This window comes from Pectinophora gossypiella, chromosome 7 (assembly GCF_024362695.1).
Source record: "Pectinophora gossypiella chromosome 7, ilPecGoss1.1, whole genome shotgun sequence".
Lineage (NCBI taxonomy): Eukaryota > Metazoa > Arthropoda > Insecta > Lepidoptera > Gelechiidae > Pectinophora > Pectinophora gossypiella.
The window spans coordinates 6652331-6671056 of NC_065410.1; the positions used below are offsets into that span (position 1 = coordinate 6652331).

General features: G+C 36.8%; 3 protein-coding genes across 6 annotated transcripts; 1 reads left to right on the top strand and 2 right to left on the bottom strand.

The window, feature by feature from the left end:
- Positions 1-55: 55 nt before the first annotated feature.
- LOC126368547 (male-enhanced antigen 1) lies at positions 56-1607 on the top strand. Its single transcript, XM_050012561.1, has 3 exons — positions 56-367; positions 479-610; positions 1009-1607. Exons 1-3 carry the CDS (start codon positions 173-175, stop codon positions 1135-1137), a joined length of 456 nt encoding a protein of 151 aa, XP_049868518.1. The 5' UTR covers positions 56-172; the 3' UTR covers positions 1138-1607.
- LOC126368546 (plasminogen activator inhibitor 1-like) lies at positions 1349-10799 on the bottom strand. Of its 4 annotated transcripts, XM_050012559.1 has the most exons (10): positions 10609-10799; positions 8070-8144; positions 7160-7248; positions 6837-6967; positions 6464-6541; positions 5718-6048; positions 4460-4600; positions 3044-3135; positions 2523-2960; positions 1349-1916 (listed from the first exon to the last, which is right to left on the bottom strand). In XM_050012559.1, the coding sequence occupies exons 3-10, from the start codon at positions 7243-7245 to the stop codon at positions 1765-1767; spliced, it is 1449 nt and encodes a 482-aa protein (XP_049868516.1). In that variant the 5' UTR covers positions 7246-7248; positions 8070-8144; positions 10609-10799; the 3' UTR covers positions 1349-1764. The 4 variants fall into 4 exon arrangements, with proteins under 4 accessions (XP_049868516.1, XP_049868517.1, XP_049868515.1 ...); XM_050012560.1 differs by lacking the exon at positions 8070-8144 and having other exon boundaries at positions 7160-7245; XM_050012558.1 differs by lacking the exon at positions 8070-8144.
- Positions 10800-12327: 1528 nt separating this feature from the next.
- On the bottom strand, positions 12328-18726 carry LOC126368545 (transcription factor AP-4). The gene is made up of 3 exons (XM_050012555.1): positions 18341-18726; positions 16790-16955; positions 12328-16613 (listed from the first exon to the last, which is right to left on the bottom strand). Exons 1-3 carry the CDS (start codon positions 18427-18429, stop codon positions 15828-15830), a joined length of 1041 nt encoding a protein of 346 aa, XP_049868512.1. The 5' UTR covers positions 18430-18726; the 3' UTR covers positions 12328-15827.

An 18726-nucleotide genomic window follows, 5' to 3' on the forward strand; every position in this document is an offset into this window, starting at 1 on the left:
GAAAATAAATGTGGCGGTATGAGTTAATGGTCTTTGTCACAGCAAGCATTCAGACAGAAACATATTGTCAAAAAGATGATGATTTTGCTTTGTTTTCTCGTGGTGTGACGATTTTTTTTTACTTTATATAAAAAAGTAATTTAATTATACAAATAAAATATTCAATTTAGCCATGGTGTGCCACGGTCCAGATCCACCAGATCATTCTCCACAGGAATTAACCCCTCCAACACGGCAAGATCTACTAATGAATGGACCCCAGGCTGACGAAAGCGATGAGGAGCAAACTGAGCACTTTGGCTACGAGCCTTTACCACAAGGGCCTGATGCGGTACATTCGGATCATGAAAGTGATGATGAAGACGAGGTAATTTTTTAGATAAATTACTTACCTGTTCCATTATACGGCCACTTTTTTGAAAGCAAAATTTACCATTAAGTTTTTCTTATTTTATTATTTATATTATTCTCGTTTTAGAACGTTGGTCTGCAAGTGCCCCCTAGTGATGTACCAACAATAGAACCAATTGAGACTGCATTAACAAGAGAAGTATGGAACTCTCCTCGACCTATAGACCCTATACAAATGGACAATGAGAGAGCACAAGAGGTAAGATTAGTTTTGTATGTTGACTTTTTATTCCATATTTCATGCTTGATCATTTTCAGTGCCTTTCTAAGACCTTTAACTGAAATCAGTGTTTTATTTTTAATAACTGTGTAGGTACTATTAAGTTCCTAATGATGAAATAAGTACCTAGTTACAACTAACTAGGTACTTATTTTTTAAATTGATTTCAGTACCTAGTGCCTATGTTGATAGGCACTAGGTACCGAAATCACCGTATTATTATTTTAATCTAAGAAATAAAAATTGTGTGTGGCTAGATAGGACCTACATGAAAGTGGCTGCATGTTATCAGAAATATGAAGAAGATAAGTTTCTGCAAATATAGGTATAGATGAGAAAGATTTAAGGTGAAGTATTAATGCAAAAAATATTTCCAGGTGATGTCTGCAATGGCTAACTTTGCTCTTCCACGAACATCAATACCTGAATGGGCGCAGAGTATATCTGAAGAACAATGGAAACAAACTCTCATAGACAAAATAGAAAAAATTAAGTCTAACAGATAACTTTAGACTATGCAAGATAGGTAAATAAGTAATTGAAGTATTGTAGGCTTATTTAACGTAAATATTTATTTAAAATCAAATTTTTGCTGATGTATTGCATACTTTGATGTCTTGCAGATATGTAATCAACTAATGGATTATATACATTCCATTTATATGTATTTTAAATCCCTTAATTAGTAGTCTTTTATTATTAAAAAAAACGATTAACTTTAAACAAGTACTTTCATATTTTATTTTCAAATAAAATTGTAAATAATGACAATGCCTAAGTTATTGTTAAGTATAAAATATATAACTATATTGAATATGATCATATATTATAACTTATATATTATGTAGAACTACATAAATTCTGTGCTTATAAGTATATCCCAGACATCACAGTTAGATCATACTATTTGTATTGAACACAAAGCTTAGCTTGCATTACTTTGAACTTGCAGAATATATAATTTGAGCCTATTTTAGATTAATTTTTAACAACTGAAACCAGCTCACTGTGACTGTAAGATTTTCTATAAGTATTACATACACAACAGGAATGTTCAACATTCTCCCTAAAATATCCTATAAATGCACATCCATACAGCACATCTTTTAGTTTGGCGATAAAGCCTTAGGCAATCATTGCGTTGGATCGAATATAATTGCACTAAATGTCACCAGTTTAGTCTTCTCATTTCGTATAAACATATAGAATGGAGAGTCCGCATAGAACATCTGAGCTGTACGCGCTAATGTTCCGCTAGTCACTGCTACTGCCATTGTACCATATTCTGAAAAGAAAAAATATACATAGAGAATGACACTAGGGTCTGTATTACTGCTTAGATGAACTTAAGTTCTCGGTTTAGATCCATCTATTAATACGGGCCTGGGTATTTGATAGTGGCCTCTACTCATCCAAAGATAAAGCATACCTGAATAAGCAATCTTATGTGGACACTATGTTCGCATTATGTAGCCAAAACAAAAAAGTAAAAGTGGGAAATTCATGCTTAATGTTGTGTACATAAACATAAGATCACGAGTATATCCCAATTGGGGTAGTGTTTTTTTTTACTTTTGATGGGTTTGCTCTTGGCCTCAAACTTGCCCGAAAGCATTGACGAAGCCTAAGATGGAGCGAGCTCGCAAGATGAACTAAATATCCACACCACACCGACCTTTTTGTTTGACCAACATGATAGGTGGTGAGCCGTAACGCTAATAATCGCACCAACTGTGTTAGTGAAATTACTAACTCATTGGTGCAAATCTGGTACCGGGCTTCGAACCGGCACTCCCCGATTGAGAAGCAAGCCGGTGTGTTACGTAAGTGGCGTTTGTTACGTTCGTATGTTGTGTGTACGAACTGCTGAAATAATCTGGACCATACATACCATTAACGGTCATCTTTACTTCGTGGAGCACAGTGTCGACATGTACACCCGGGTTCGGCAGTTTGTTAATCGCTTCCTTTATGACATCCAACTCCTCGTCTCCTGTGTATATCCTCGAAACTAACTCTACTTCTTTTTTCTTCTCAATAACCGTATTATTATCTACCATAAGGGCAAAGTTAGCTTCACTAGGTGAAAAAACGGACTTGACACCGAGTTCTTTTAGAGCATCCTTTAAATTTGCTCTCGTTTTCAGTTCCATCTTAGGGAATCTAATGATGCATCTTTGTTCAGTCATACTGTCCATTATGGCTTCTATTTTCGAATAGTCCAATGAGTCCAAAATTTCAGTTAAAGACACTCTAGTACGGAGGAGGGGTTTTAAAACGTACATAGTCGTAGACCTATCGTGGTATGGGAATGCTAACATTTGTGCCTCTGAAAATAAATAAAATAATAGTGCATTACTGGTTCAAGTAGCAATATAAATAACATGTCCCGGAAGTTATTAAATTACTTACGATGCTGTTTACTGAATGTGTAGTTGAATTGCCCCTGATTTAACATGAGGTCGGCCGTTACATTGCCTCCATTGGGAGTATGGAACTCCATTCTATAACAAAATAAGACGTGTAGTAGGCTCTGCACGGTAACCGCGCCGCGCGCGGCTCGAATTTATTGAGACCTTCGACCAGTAGCCGTTTGACGTCCATCTACTTTGATAGCATTCGTATCGTTTACTAGCTTTTGCCCGCGACTTCGTCCGCGTGGCGTGTTATAAAATAGAGATCTTTGTGTGTGTGGGAGTGCATGTCAAATTTCAAGCATCTAACTTATGCAGTTTAGATTTTTTTCCCGCTAACTCCCATTTTTCAAAATACAGCCTTATATTTACTAAGCTATGCATGCATGCTAGATTGAAAACATCTACTCGTATCTTAAGCGGTTTAGATTTTTTCATACAAATGTTTTTTCCCGCTAACTCCCGTTCCCGTGGGAATTTTGCAATATCCTGTTCCAACTAAGCTTTAAGTTTACTAAGGTACCTGCATACCAAATTTCAAACGTCTTAACTTGAGTGGTTTAGATTTTTCATACACATACATACATACATAAACTCACGCCCGTAATCCCTAATGGGGTGGGCAGAGCCACAAGTAATCAAAGACAACTTGCAGCCACTGTTGATACGAAGTCCAAAGATGGATAGATTTTTCATACAAAAGGATTTTCCCGCTAATTCCCGTTCCCGTTGGAATTTCGGGAATTCCTTTCTTAGTGCACCTCTACGGTACATAAGCTACGTCCCTTCCAAATTTCAAGTGCCTACGTTTAGCCGTTTAGGCTGTGCGTTGATATGTCAGTCAGTCAATTTCTCCTTTTATATATTTAGATTGGTTGAAGCGCTCAATATAATTCGCGCGCGGCGCGGTTGTCATGCAGACCCCGCAGAAGGCTATAACATTATTTTATAAACCAAAGAACAGTATACATACGGTTAAAATAGTCACAAAAGTGTTTGCGTTGATGCATAGTATCAGAAAATAATGTTTGTAAGCCTACGAATAAATAATAATATTTATTCGTAGTTGTAAGCGACGCACCATGTTTATTTTGCTTTTTAATGTCGATGTTCAGGATCAGTTATATTTTGTATCTCTTTAGAACCCTGTCGCATTAACATACTTGATATTTACTGAACTTTGGGCTTTAGATTCAATTTGTCAAACAAGCTAATGCAAAACTGTAATTAAACAAGTTAATAATTATTGATCGTAATGATACTTACTTATAAGTATTTTTTTTCTTTTGTAACATCAATCAAAACCACTGGGTTGGTACAATTATTTACGAATAGGAATAATTTCGCACGTTTGGCGGAGAGAGAAAAAGTGCAATTGATTTGCGGACAGTGTCATACAAAAAAAACAACTTACTTTCTTGTAAGTTCTGGAATAAATGGAAACGCCCATTGTCCGCTGAAATACAGAGCGCTCAGGAGCACCACCTTGGTTGCCACTGGTAATGGCTCCTTCAGAAAGTCTTCAATTTTTCCTTGGGTGTGGGTTTTCACCCAGCTACGATGAAAGGTAAGACAAAATACATAATTATTGATAGGCTTAAGGTTGTCGATAAGTATAGCATGGTATACGGTTATGTTACGTAACAGAGGCGGTGTACGGTTGTAGGTATGTTTAGCTATTTCCGCGGAACAACGGATAGTCACTGCACGTGCTGACAATGCACAAGTATAAAGCCATCAAAATAATTTTCAAATAATTAAAAAGCATAAAAAAATGTATTTTGTTGAATACAGCCGCCGTGATCAGTGGTTAGAGCGCTGGGCTCATGAGCTGTACGGATGGCGACATTGTCGAAATCACTTTGTGAGACTGTCCTTTGTTTCGCTAGGTTATTGCAGAATAAATGTAACCGCACTTTCACCAACCCGCGTGCTTCGTACCACCGGTTGATTGAGGGGAGGCCTGTAACCCTGCTAATACCCTACCATGATTACAGGGTGGATGGACCGTGGACATGATGTTCGAATATCTTTCCGACACACCCTTGACAGTTTTCAACTTTTTTTGATTAACGCATTCGAACCATTTATAATTAACTGAATTCATGATATTTTATACTTTTAAATGACCTCTGCTTCATGTTGCCTGTGCCTATAAATACTAAGGTTTAAGGTTTACAGTAAGGCTTACTAACACTAAAAACTCCCTTCATACAAAAGACATCAACGAGTTAATTGTTGGTATTCCACAATGTTTTTGACCGTAACTTTAAAACTTCTAAACCGATTTTGCTGAAACTTGCACTTTTACCTAAGTTGAATGATACGTAGGTACTTAATTAAATAAAAAAACATATTGCAATACGATTTGTAGTTTCCGAGAAATGCCTGGACAAAAATATGCTACCTACTTACATACCTAATGTGATTTTGGCACATGTGTTTAGAAGCCCACATATAGACTAACATATACTTACAAATATTATGCAATCCCAACAATATTACATACGGAGGTCAAATTGATAACCTCCCTTTTTGAAGTCGGTTAAAAAGTAATTTATCGACACGCGTTTTTAGATAATAATAATAGGTTTCCGCAAATTAACGCCTGATTCTATTCAGTAAAAAATAATTGACTAAAAAGTGACTAAGTAAACTAGAAACCAACTTACTCGTTAATCAACTGTTGAGATTTGACTGTGTCAGCAAATTGAGTAGTCAGAGCATCACCGTCGTATACTCGTTCAAGGTAATCGCGGTAGATTTTGCGAATGCGTGTATTATCATCAACCACGATGGCGTCGGCATACAACGTGCGAGATGGAAACTCGATGTTAGAAGGGATGCTATCGTTAGTAGGAACTTCAGTTGAACTAACGCTCGGGGTAACTTCATTGCTAACAGTATGAGTAGCTTCGCTATTAGGAAGGTTCTCATCATCGCTGTTGAGCTCTTTCAATAAATTACCAAATATCTCGTGATTCTTGCGATTTGACAGTATATCTGAAATTGTAGGTTGATATTTTAGCTTATTATTACATTTTAAAGACAATTATTACGTTCTAAAGAAAGGAAAATTGGCCTTAGCCATAAGAAAATGTAAACCGTAAGTAGATAACTTCCCGCTATTACTCACAAGTACGTTATTGTTTTTTTATTTAAAGATCAACATGTTCCTAACTCCTTTTGTTTTCTTTTTTCCTCGTACTTTTTGTGAAAAAACAATACTACATCTTTGCGGTTTTTTGTAGGTACAAAAACCGCAACATCCAATACGTACTTAGTAGGTAAATAGGTAACTCGAAAATATTCATAGTTGAGTTTATTTATGTGTACATAACAGTATACAAGCAAGTAGAGCGTGTGGTTGTTTAAAAACCATTGTCCATATTTGTATTGTTGTCGCGTCGAAGCTTACCTTGGGAAAACCCGAGTGCCTTCGCTAGTTCATCGTACGATGTTCCGGCGGTACCCAGAAGTGTCATCGCCAGTAAACCTGTACAAAAGAATGAGTAATTAAAATAAGTACCATGTTAACGGCTCAGAAACCATCGTACCTATTTTGCAAGAGATAGTTTATGTCAGGGGGTTTGCCATAACGGTTTTCCATTGTAACGCAAAGAAAAGAAAAATGCGTTTATAATTTACTAAAGAAGTGGAGAAACTACATTTTACTGTTTATATCTGCATGAACTGAACTTCAATTTATTTTGCACCGTTTAAGGCAGGTAGGTTACTTAGATAAGTATATAGTTTTTTTAAGTTGTCGATGTGCATGTAAGAAATCTTACCAGCAACTCCTGTAGGCGACATCACAACATTGTTGTTTACATTCTGTTTCATCATTTTCATCATAAGTTGGTATCCAAACTCGTTGATAGAACGCGATAAAACATCCCGTTCCTGTGTGGCCGCCATCGCGCTAAAAATACAATTTGTTGTTATTTATGAAACGGGGTCAACGTATCATTGCCGCCTATAGGTCACGGTCGTTGTTATATGAAAAATGTTTTGAATATGTAATTGATAAGCAATTCTGAAGCTTTTGTTGTAACAATGAGAAATGTTGGCCTACGAAACGAAAGCACGGATGGTTAACAAGTTCTGAGCTTACCTTGGCACTTCAGTAGTTTCATTTTGTACTGAACTTGTAATGTACAATACTGTCACGAATATAATCGATGCAATTTTGATAGCCATCTTCTGAAAGTAAATTTCAATGCCAAGTTATGAAAACTGTGTAGGTGGGTATGTAACGCAATACGTGTGGTGTAATCATATTTTAATATTGTTACCATAAAATACCTAGCTCCTCTCTCATAAAAGCAACGAAGTGTAACTTAACAGGGAGCATTTATCATTGTAAAGTTACGCGAGGCAGTAGGTAGCGGAAAAATAAAATACCTATTTTGAGGATATAAGCCAGAAACACGCGCTTAATTTTCCTAATAGGTAACACGTAGCGTACGCATATACTTACTTAACACAAATATACCTACGTACTTTATTACACTAAAACAAGGAAAAATTTACTATGAAACTTATAGGTAGGTTATATCTAGACACGCGGTAGCGTGTCAAATAAGCCAAGTTCAAGAAACAGAACTGGCGAGCCGCACCGTACCGTGTGTATAGATATCTTACTACCCCATTCAGAATTGTCCAAATTGTGATGTACATACCTATTTTATACTCGAATATGACAGACACAAAGCGAATGCGTGCGTGTAGTCGGCACGGCTCAGTGCCAGCAATTGGTTTTATGGTTTTTATTGTAACCAAATTTGTGTATGAAAAAAAAAACATTTATTCTTTTCTATTCACATTGGGCTCGACCATTATAGGCGGCGACACGGCTCACTCACCACCTATCACGTTGTTGGTCTGACAGAAAGCTCGGTGAGGTGTGGGTACTTAGTTCATCTTGCGATGGTTGTATCTCTGACTACCCCAATTGGGTTGTAGTCGTGAGCTTATGTTGTTCTATTACTTTTTTATCTGTGCAATTGGTAAATAACTCCTACCTAGTGGTGTAGTAGAACGTAGTGGTGTGCGTGTAGTTGGAATAGTAAGTAGGTAGGTATTCCGTCATCCAGTAACTAAGTAGAGAAGCAAAAGTTTTAATTGGTTATGTTAAATATTCGTCGAATTCGTCACTTGTTGGTACAGATTACGTATACGGATTTTACGCGTTGGGTTCACACCAGTACACTGAGAGACCTATTTTATTAATAGGTACCTAGTAGATAGGTACAATACAATACAAAAACGAAATATTTCACATACGTATGAACACAACATTAAAAACAAAATGTCAAGAAAAGCTCAATCGACGGCCTTATTGCTAAATAGCTACTTCTTCTAGGCAACCTTAAGATGAAAGAACTTGCTCAAAATTGGAGTATCGGACGGTGCAATACAGGTACATATACGTAAGGTACATATAAGTAACAATGTAATAGGGTAAACATATAACTGTCTACATAAAACATAATTCATCGTCATCATCATCAGCCCATTAACGTCCCCACTGCTGGGGCACGGGCCTTCCCTATGGATGGATAGGGAGTACGGATTGGTGGTTATTAACGACTGCTAATGCAGCAACGGCTTAACGTGCCTTCCGAAGCACGGAGGAGCTCGAGATGAAAACTTTTTTTTTTGTGGTCACCCATCCTATGACCGGCCTCTGCGAAAGTTGCTTTACTTGAACAATCGTAAACCGAGCGCGTTTAAAACATAATTACCTGTTTTATATAGTTTGAGTTTTGCTTATTTTTATGTACATAGGCAATGAACTCAGTACTTATATGCAGTAATCATTTTATTTAGGTGACTGTTTGCATTGTAGGTCATCATCCCCCTAGCATTATCTCGTTTTGCACAGGGTCCGCTTACCTAACGATTTGATAGGCCCGGTTTTTTACAGAAGCGAGTGCTTGTCCTTCAAACCCGCGAAGGGAAAACCAGCCCAATACAGGTTAGGTCTCAGGAATGTGGGTTTCCTCAAGATGTTTTCATTCACCGCTGAGCACGTGATAATCTTTTATGATCCAAGCATGAATTTGAAAATCATTGGTGTAGGCCTGTGCTGGAAAAGTGAGAGGCAAGCGTTCTACCAACTGGGCTACCACAGCTCAATAATGGTTTGCATTAATAGGTATTCTATCCAATTACTTGTTAGCAGAGATTATTATGGCATAGATTAATACCTACTATGTTATCAGTCCTAACACTGCGAATCCACCAGTAATTTCTGACGCCTTATAGCTTTCTTTGCCTACCCCAATCGGGATTACGGGCGTTAATTACTTAAATCCTAATAAAGTTCCTTACTTGAGTAGGTACCTACTTAAATTAGCACCAGGTATTTAAACGACCTCAAAAATAAATCAGGAGATTCTTCTCAATTCAGTTGTATTTTTTAAGCGGACATTACGTTACTCTGCGAGCTTTAACTACCGACTCTAATTCAATATTACAGAGTGTTGAATGTAAAAAATTGGTCGGTCAAATGCGAGTCCGCCTCGCGCAACGAGGGTTCCGAGGCCTCAAAAACTTTTGTCTCTTATATATCGTTAGTTTACCTACCAACTGCAAATGAGTTTCTAATCGCAACAAAAATGCAAATTATTTTCGTGATGGAAGAACAAAAAAGATTATCGGATTTTTCCTTTAGGTACTTGTGCAATACTTTAGTTCTTTGTTTTCTAAATTTCATGATTCTAGGTCTATGGCAAGTCCCCATAGGTTTTGATTCCCCTACGAAATGTATGACAATATAGCTAAAAATAGCCGTATCTTTGAAATGGGTTGATCTATAAACTTGAATTTTTAGCGTCAACGGACCGCAAACATAAGTACCTATGAACCTTTTTTTTTGACGTGACTTATTGTAAATTTGCCGCGGATGGCATTACCTACTTGGCCGGACAAATGGGGAGCGCTGAAGGCTCTCACCCGGTAACCTGTTACTTGATACCTCCACGCGTTCCCGAAAAAAGTGTCTTAACAGTTCCGTTTTTCCTTTTGAGGTTTGGAACCCTAAATGGCACGTTTTACCTACTGGACGAGGTTCAAATTATAGATACAACTAATGATATCTACATGCATAGCTAGATGAGAAACATGTATTAACATACTTATTTTTCCCACCACAAATGAGGAGTTTATGGGTGCGAGACGGAAGGAGGAGGCGTACGCGGCCTAGTGTCTCCTGTGTACCTATTCACTCACCCAGTAGAAATCCCACAGAGGTCTTTGCGCTAAGGTATTCGGACCATGTAATTTCTCCAAATTATACATATTAACCCCAACTAAAGTATACGTAAATACCTAAGTAGATAACCCATTTTATTATTTGATAACCTTATGTTGTTTTCTTATATTTGTATTACATAGGTACACGGTTTGTGGCGGTTGATTCTGTATTCTCTGTGATAATACTTCGGATGGATTATACTTCGGTCATAAACTTATCAAAATACGTAAACCTTATTTGTATACGGGATATAGGTACCCTAGAATGTAATGTTTTTCGACGTTAAATCCTTTTAGACTTACCTAGAAATTAAGTAAATGAATTGTACATATAGGTAGATAAGTACATTTAAAAATGTAAGTCTCCAAAATAGTAGATTTTCTTGACTGAAACCGTGGGACGACAGACTGAATCGATCGATAAATATTTTACCACACACAAACGAACACAACCACTCTTTTAGCCGCTCAATAGGCTACTAAAGTAGAAGTGCTAACCGTTCGTATGTAATGTTAACTGCTTACTAACCTTGCTCGGTCTCGGGGAATGACAACAAAATGAATCACTGAACTTGTGGAATACATTAGGTAACCTACCACGTTACTTGTATTGTAATAATAATGCTGACGGAGCAAAAAAACTAAGTTTTAAGACGAATTGACAAATCGAATTAGTGGGTTCTTGGATTTACCCGATCTAATCAACAGTAGGTACCTATGAAAATGTGTAGGTCCCTAGTTGTAACCGTTGTGCTTACATTTTGAAAGTCGTAGTTTCGAATCCCAGTCCGGCAGACCCACCTTGCTACTGACTGACTGAAGTAAGACTACTTGGAAACGATGAAAATAGGTACGTCCCTCTAACTTGATGGTTTACGTTGACTTTCGATGACTTGTGGCTCTGGTCACGCCATAAGGGATTGCAAGCGTTAATGTATTTATGTCACACAAATAAGTTCCTATGTATAACTACGATTTGAAGCCTGCGGTTTTATGTGGCTGCCATTGATCTAGGAATGCTAAGAAAAGCTCACTGAAGACAGATCAGCACACGTACGTAGCAGCTGGTAAAGGTACTATAGCAGAAGTAGGTACACCAAATCGACCTATCTGTTGTTACTTGGTTGTTACAAGACACGCTGATGGCGGGTGCTTTTGGTTTCGCAGAAGAAAGTTGTGCAGGATCGACTCTTGTTGCAAAACGTGAGAGAGACATGTCTTCATACAGAGGCAATAGGTAGGTACCTGTTGGGCGGTCCGTGTGGCGGGTGCTCTATACTGGTGGGAGATTCTCGGTACAAAAGTTCCAGCCATGCTATCTGTACCACCTGTGTGTAGAAGGGTATGTTCCTTAGCAGAGGTAGATGCGAAGAAAACGTCTCCAAAGCAAATATTATTCTTTTAAAGATTTAATTAATGGATGAATCGTGACGTAAAGAAAAATTTCAAACGCAACGCAATCGCTGACAACAGTGGTGTTAATCCATGTTTGTTAATTGTTTGAGGAAATTTTTACCAGCAGTCCAAGCGGTTTGAAAGATTAATAACGGAATTAGCTTACTAGCAATCAGTTTAGAGTAATAGTTTGGTTGGAGAGTATCCATTTCCAACATCATTTTGTTTGGGTTTCTCTTCTAGACGGGGTAATCCCACTCTCACACAATCTCTTGTAGCAGGTCTTTATGAATACACCAATGTGATTGATGACGAAACTGTATACATGAATAGAATCAAGATATATTTTCGTTTACCTTCACAATCTAGGTACAATATATCGGAAAATTCGTGTTCATGTTTTTTCTTTAAATAATTCAGTTCCATAGTTCTTTTGTAACGGAAAATTCCCTCGGAATCATGGTCTGAATCACCCTCAAAGTTTTCGTTACGATGTCACTAACATCCTGTATATTAAACGTTTTTTCACAGGTTGCGGATTACTTTTCTTCTTTTGTTATGTTTTGTTTAATATAATAAAAGGTTTTCGTTTTAGGACTACTTGTGTAAGTAAATAAAACACTGAAGTATCAATATTTTATAAATATTCGTAAATATAGGTCAAATGTGGTACAATTAAAATCAGAGGAAATATTTTTTATCAATTTCATATCAAAAGGAAACATCCATGCATTATTTTCTACACTTTATCATAATCTTAGTTTATGAATGAATTGTAAATTATTATACAATAGCAATATGTATAGGAACATATGAGCTTTTTAATTGACAGAGAATAGACAAGTATTTAAAAATTATATTGTCCCCAGACTTGCCAGCAGTACTGCAAGCACATTTATTTATGGTGGATATTGCTACAGAACATACTGGTTATTTCATGTCACAACAATATTCACATAGAAGTTTGAGTATTGAATACTGTTGTAAGGTTTGCCATCCAAGGGGTGGTTTACAACAAAAATAGTCGTCTCTCCCCTGTCAATAAATCCATAACTGAATTTAAGGCTCAATAAAGACACTTATTTGAACCAAAACTTAACTTTAAATGCAATATAAATTGAACATTTTCATAACTGACTTATTCGGTTTGAAAGCTGAATGTACAATTTACTTAGGAATAGTCAGAATTTAACACATGATAGACAACATTTCACGCGATAGAGTGTAGAAAATGGAAATATTCACAATGAGGTGCTTAAAACCAATAAAACATGGCACGAACTAACCTGACCAAGCTATTTACCAGAATGATCAACACTGTGCTGGCTTATGTTACGGGGGAATCTTATATCTAACTACAGAGTTCACCAAAATAATTCTCAATTTTCATTCGAAAGTAAGCTCAAATTGTTACAAGCATGAACTTGGTGGCTATTATTCTATTAGTATATCATTATAGTATGAAAACACTGAGAATTATTTCAGCATTACAGCCGAGCTCCTACCTAGACTAGAGATATTGATGGGTCTCACAATGAATATGTATATTTTGTGCACTTTTAATAAACACGCTCTCCTGATGCCGTTTTCTTAACACAATCAGTCTTCACTTGCATACGATAAAGTATCATTTTCAATCCGCAAAAATAAATTAATGTAGATGTTTTATTGGTTTTAGCTATACAATATACGACAAAGGAAAGAGCTCGATTACATACAGATGATTACCATTTACAAACTAATTAATAAGAAATAACCATTTTAATACTTTAAGACATAAATAATAACACATTTTAAACAATTTAACTTGCTTTCTTTGACTTAAAATCTCTTATTACTATCGACTACACTAATAGTATAACCAAGTCCGTTATATTACATTGTTAATTATTCTAAACTGACATAATGTAAAAGGCGGTAGGCAGACAACTCCTTAAAACTATGGACTCAGGAACAGAGTGCGGAGTAAGCCATTCAGGGAATCCATCGGCCAGGACTTCTAATCAAAAACTCTCAGGACTTAGGTAGCTGAAGTCTTTACAAGACTAGGCAGTAAAATGCTATCTATCCGTCACAAACTACAATTGGAGTTGCTTACAATGTAATTTGCAACAAACGTGGCAATTAGAAGACTTTTTAGATTTGAAGTCCTAGATAGGTATTGTTTTAAAATATATTCTATACCCTAGTCAATATCAGAGACAAATGCAAAATAAATAATACAATGTCTGTGTAACACTCACAACATACAAATAGTATTAAATTAATGCCTCAAAGATTTAGAGAGATTCAGAGGTCCATTAATGAATACTTCTTATAAATTAAGGAGAATTGATGTAATGTATAACCAAGTTAAAAGTAAGATCCACAACTTATTGCTAATATTTATCTAAAGAATCTCTGTAATACTATGAGGCAGCAACACCTAATACAATACAATTATTCGTATTATCAAATACATACATACACAAATAGGTACAATAAACACACACGCACACTTGTTATGTACTACCAATATGGTGGCTCGAACTAGCATAACTTAACAATGAATAAATGATCAGTCTTAAAAAATTCAAGTGATCCGACAAAACGGATCACGGCACTGTTTCTGCAAGAACTATATGTCACTCTGTTGCTGAGCCTAACTTAAACAAAATACATTCAAAACTTACAAGAGAAATATTAACAAAAAGCACTGCAAGTTAAATTTTAACGAAAATGTCAGCACATTAAAGCAAACAATAATTAAATCACTGTTTAGGATTACATTACCTAAGCCATGGGCTGGCATAGAGCCCATTTACCTAAAAACTCTTAAAAGTAAAATAGTGAACCAATATTCACTGCCAAATTTTACACATCTGAAAGATTGATGATTAAATCATCAAATACGTAACTGTAGATTTTCCTACATTGCAATTACATTAATATGAATTGTGTCAATATTCAAAACATCTGATTTTGATACATGATAGTTATCTATCAGCATCCTTACTTGACTACACCCACCAGACTTAAGTAAAGGATGCTTTAGACTAAACAGTACATAATTACACTATTTAAATTGAATACAATACATATAACTGATGACCCAAGTAACTAGTTATGAATATTTAATACGCAGATAAAACTGCTTATAATATTTAGGGAGAATTCAACAACATGGAATGCTTTAAAATGTCTGCTGTAATTTTAATATTTGACAACTTATGTTATCAACAAAATTTTACTAATGTCAAGAGAAGCAAAACACTGGGAATACTAATATGACACTGGTTCTACAGGCCAAACTATAACAACATGTATTTCAATTTATGTCAATAAGCATATGCTTGTAATTGTTTGATCACAAGACAGTGATCATATATAATCATCATAATATGGAGCATTAAACTACACAAGTAATTAAAATCTTTCAAAATGAATGCTTGCAAGTCAGACGTCTTGTAGCCGCATGCCCACATACATAATTACCTAAATCCAATCTTCTATTAACATGTACTTGACTAAAATGCTTGAAGATGATTTAAATCACTTGATGCATAATATTGCTGTAACATTACCTACAACAACCCTTTAGTACCAATCTCATGTTGATTTATTGCTTCCACCAATGGTATTATCAAACCTTACACTCCAATTCTATTAGGTAAAGTAGTACAAAAATTATCACAAAGCCTAATTATAAAAGACCTTCCACACACTCGCCTATATCCTAAACTTTTCTAAAGACGTCATGAAGTAATAATTGGCACGCGGCACACTATCCCTTTATTACCTTCCTTCATCTTATCTTACCCAAGTCAGTCAGTCCCCAATCCATCAAGTCAAACATGTACTAAAGCCAGAGTAACACAACATTCCAACTTTAAATTAATTACATTTGAGACTAAACTAAGCACAGCGCCGATCGACATCATGCTACAATGCACTCAGCTACACTCTACTACTTTTGATTTGACTTTAATGCAATAAAAAACAAAGATGCAGACTTATCAATTTGTCACTTTGGAAAAGACAATTAAACAACTAAGGTTTTAAAACTATATTCGAGGAGGATGAGGAGCGCTTGCAGAGCGAAAGCGATTTAACGAGACGAGTCCGAGCGGCGACGGCGCTCAACGCGATCACGAGTGCTTCACGACGATGACGCCGGGCCGCGACGGCGGCGCGCGCTCTACCTTCTTAGTGAGTGCCAGGGGAGCATCACCAGCCTCCTCGCGGAACAAATGATCGCCTTCCAGGTGGCGAATTGCTTCTACGATGGTTTCCAAGTTTTGGCGGCTCGTACTGGCGAGATACAAGCGTGAAGGTGTTTCATGGGCCGCATCTGGTAAAACCTCTACTTCAACGCGAGGCTCGGCTTTGATAGCAGCTTCAAGCAGTGGTGCAGACGGTGCGGGCGGCGCCGGGTGCGTGACGCGAGCTGGAGGCGGTGCGATCGGCGCGGGTGCGGGTGGGACCTCCACAGGGAGCTCTTCTATGGTCTCGGTCTCCACCTTGCACTCCGTGGAATCTGTTTGCTCAAACCGAGTCGAGTGGTTGGTGTCAGGATAAATTTGCCCTTCCAGAGCATGCAAACGTTCTTCCAACAGACGTCGAAGTCGTCTCTCACGATCTAACTGTGAGCGAAGTTCTCCTCCCTCTGCCTCTTTCTTCTGGGACACACTTGTTACAGTGATAACAGCAACAGGTTCAGGCGATCTTGAATTAGTAATAGTATCATCAGTAGAATCAGGTGGGATGACTGATGGTACATGAGACAATATGTCATTTTTTCTTTTCTTCAAAGGTACTTCACCTCCTTCATGCTGATTCAACAATCTTTTCAATTGACAGTTCTGTGACAGGAGTCTTGTTTTCTCTTGCTCAAGGGAGTAAATATATTCAGCTGTTTGTTGTAATATAGCAGCCTGAAAGAGAAAAAATACAAGCAATTATTAAATAATAATAACAAATTTAAATTATGTTTGCTTGGGCACACACTAGGGCCAATACTGCTTAGCAAAAAAACTGCTTATGGTCGGAAAACTGATCATAAGTTAGAGAGGAAAAAAAAACTACAGAAATGAAATTGTATTTTTTTTACCTTGCTTAACTTCTCGCCTTCATGTCGCGGTAAAAGAGTGCGCAGGGCCTGAAAGCCGGCATTGATGCTCTGCATTCGTCTGCGCTCATTGCTGTTAGCAATTTCGCGCCGAATCCTCTTCTCTGCCTCCATGGTCTTACTTCCAGAACCTGAGTGCTTTTCGTTCCTGCAATATTAATTTACTTCAATGTAAAAAAGTTTAACCAGAGGGAAGAGAATTTATCTAGTGTTTAATTAAAATCTTATATTTTATTCTGTGAGATCAAAAATAATGTCACAAACAGCATTGCAGTTGTTTTAAAAAACAAATGTAACTATGGTTTTCTTTTATTTACATCATATAGGCTCTCGTTCAGACGAGAGCCTATAGATTTGGTCAGCCAAATCTCACCTGACGGTAAGTGACAATGTGTGTGTGGTCTAGGGTAGATCACGCTTACCTAGCAAACCAATGATATTTTCTTTTATTCACATTTAAATCCCATTTAATAGGCAGAACTATAGTGCTTCCCACTTTTTTAGTCCTACTACATGTTCCCATGTGTCATACATTTCATACTAGACCATACATCATAATATGTACGCATTCAGTAACAGTGAAGATGAAGATAATATATATCTCTCTTATTTGTATAACATATTGTGTGTAAGTTATTGTATCTATAATACCATTTTTTTAAAGTGTCTTTTGGCCATTCTTTTTTGAGATGGTCAAGACTGAAATATTATACTTTAGGATAGGTATTATAGTAATGTCACGATGTGATGGGCACATGATGATCATAATAATTACAATATTATTATTATATTCTGCTTTCCTGTATAACATAATCACAATAAAATACAAAAAGGTATCTAATAACATAACATAGCATTGTTTGTATCTCCAAGGGGTTTAGGAATAGGTGTATAGTATATACCCACTCCTCGCCAGCTATGTTTATATCCCATGTAATAGGGGACCGAGCCTATTGCCATTACTTCATCAATTAAGATATCCAATTCAGTTTTTTTTTTACAATAATCCCCAATCAGATTACAATATTAAAACTACCAAATTCTGGAAATGTCCTGTGAAAGGTTGGGTAAATATATACGGAAAGCCACACCATTCTATGGTTGAGATTGTTGCAAGAGTCAGTGATAATATAGGTACTCCATGTGTTTCTGTACATTCAGTATCATGTAAATGTACTTTCATAGGAATAATAGCCTAAATATGGTAACTAACAGAACAGAATGTGCATAAAAACATATGAATGACTGTATTTACGCTAAATCATACATGTGTTTGATAGTACGATATCATCACGGCGGATAGGTAGGGGCGCCTACTACGCCTATTTGATTTGTCCAAACATGGCGGCTCAACAGCTGACTATGGACCGGCACGGGCGGGAGTGGCGTCATATGGCCCGCGAAATCACACTTTTCTCAAAATAACAACATTATTTGCTATGATATTGACGATTATATGTTAAAATGAGTGTTAAAATGCCATTTATAAACAGAATAAACCGATAAGTCGGCGACCACGCCGGGCATCCATACCTGCTGAAAGCGTGATCCGATGCTTCTTCCTCGTACAGGTTGTAATCTTCCACTTCTAGCAAACAAACATCATTGCCGTGTAATGACATAACTTAAGTACAATAATTAAAGTTGTTCTACATCTAAACCACACTGAATATTCGCAGTAAAGTAGAAATTAGTTTTTACATTAGCCACAATGGCGGGAAATGACAATGAGCTCGGTCAGGTGACGCTACATAAATTTAAGCTAACACCTGCACACTAAACACTTTTATCACTTTTGAAGTCACTTTTCACAGTTTGATAAATCAAGTAAAAACGATTTTTCTTGATTTTACGCGAAGAACTTTTTAAAAACAGCAATTAAATGGAGGGAGTCAAGGGCAACGTAACATCGATGCAAA

Coding starts and splice junctions, on each gene's coding strand:
- LOC126368547 (XM_050012561.1), top strand. CDS start 173: ATGGTGTGCCACGGTCCAGATCCACCAGATCATTCTCCACAGGAATTA. Junction 368..478: donor AAAGTGATGATGAAGACGAG/GTAATTTTTTAG, acceptor TTCTCGTTTTAG/AACGTTGGTCTGCAAGTGCC. Junction 611..1,008: donor ACAATGAGAGAGCACAAGAG/GTAAGATTAGTT, acceptor AAATATTTCCAG/GTGATGTCTGCAATGGCTAA.
- LOC126368546 (XM_050012556.1), bottom strand. CDS start 10,350: ATGTATAATTTGGAGAAATTACATGGTCCGAATACCTTAGCGCAAAGA. Junction 6,542..6,836: donor GTCGCCTACAGGAGTTGCTG/GTAAGATTTCTT, acceptor TCTTTTGTACAG/GTTTACTGGCGATGACACTT. Junction 4,601..5,717: donor TCTCAACAGTTGATTAACGA/GTAAGTTGGTTT, acceptor CTTTCATCGTAG/CTGGGTGAAAACCCACACCC.
- LOC126368545 (XM_050012555.1), bottom strand. CDS start 18,429: ATGTCATTACACGGCAATGATGTTTGTTTGCTAGAAGTGGAAGATTAC. Junction 16,956..18,340: donor TCGGATCACGCTTTCAGCAG/GTATGGATGCCC, acceptor TTAATATTGCAG/GAACGAAAAGCACTCAGGTT. Junction 16,614..16,789: donor AAGGCGAGAAGTTAAGCAAG/GTAAAAAAAATA, acceptor TTTCTCTTTCAG/GCTGCTATATTACAACAAAC.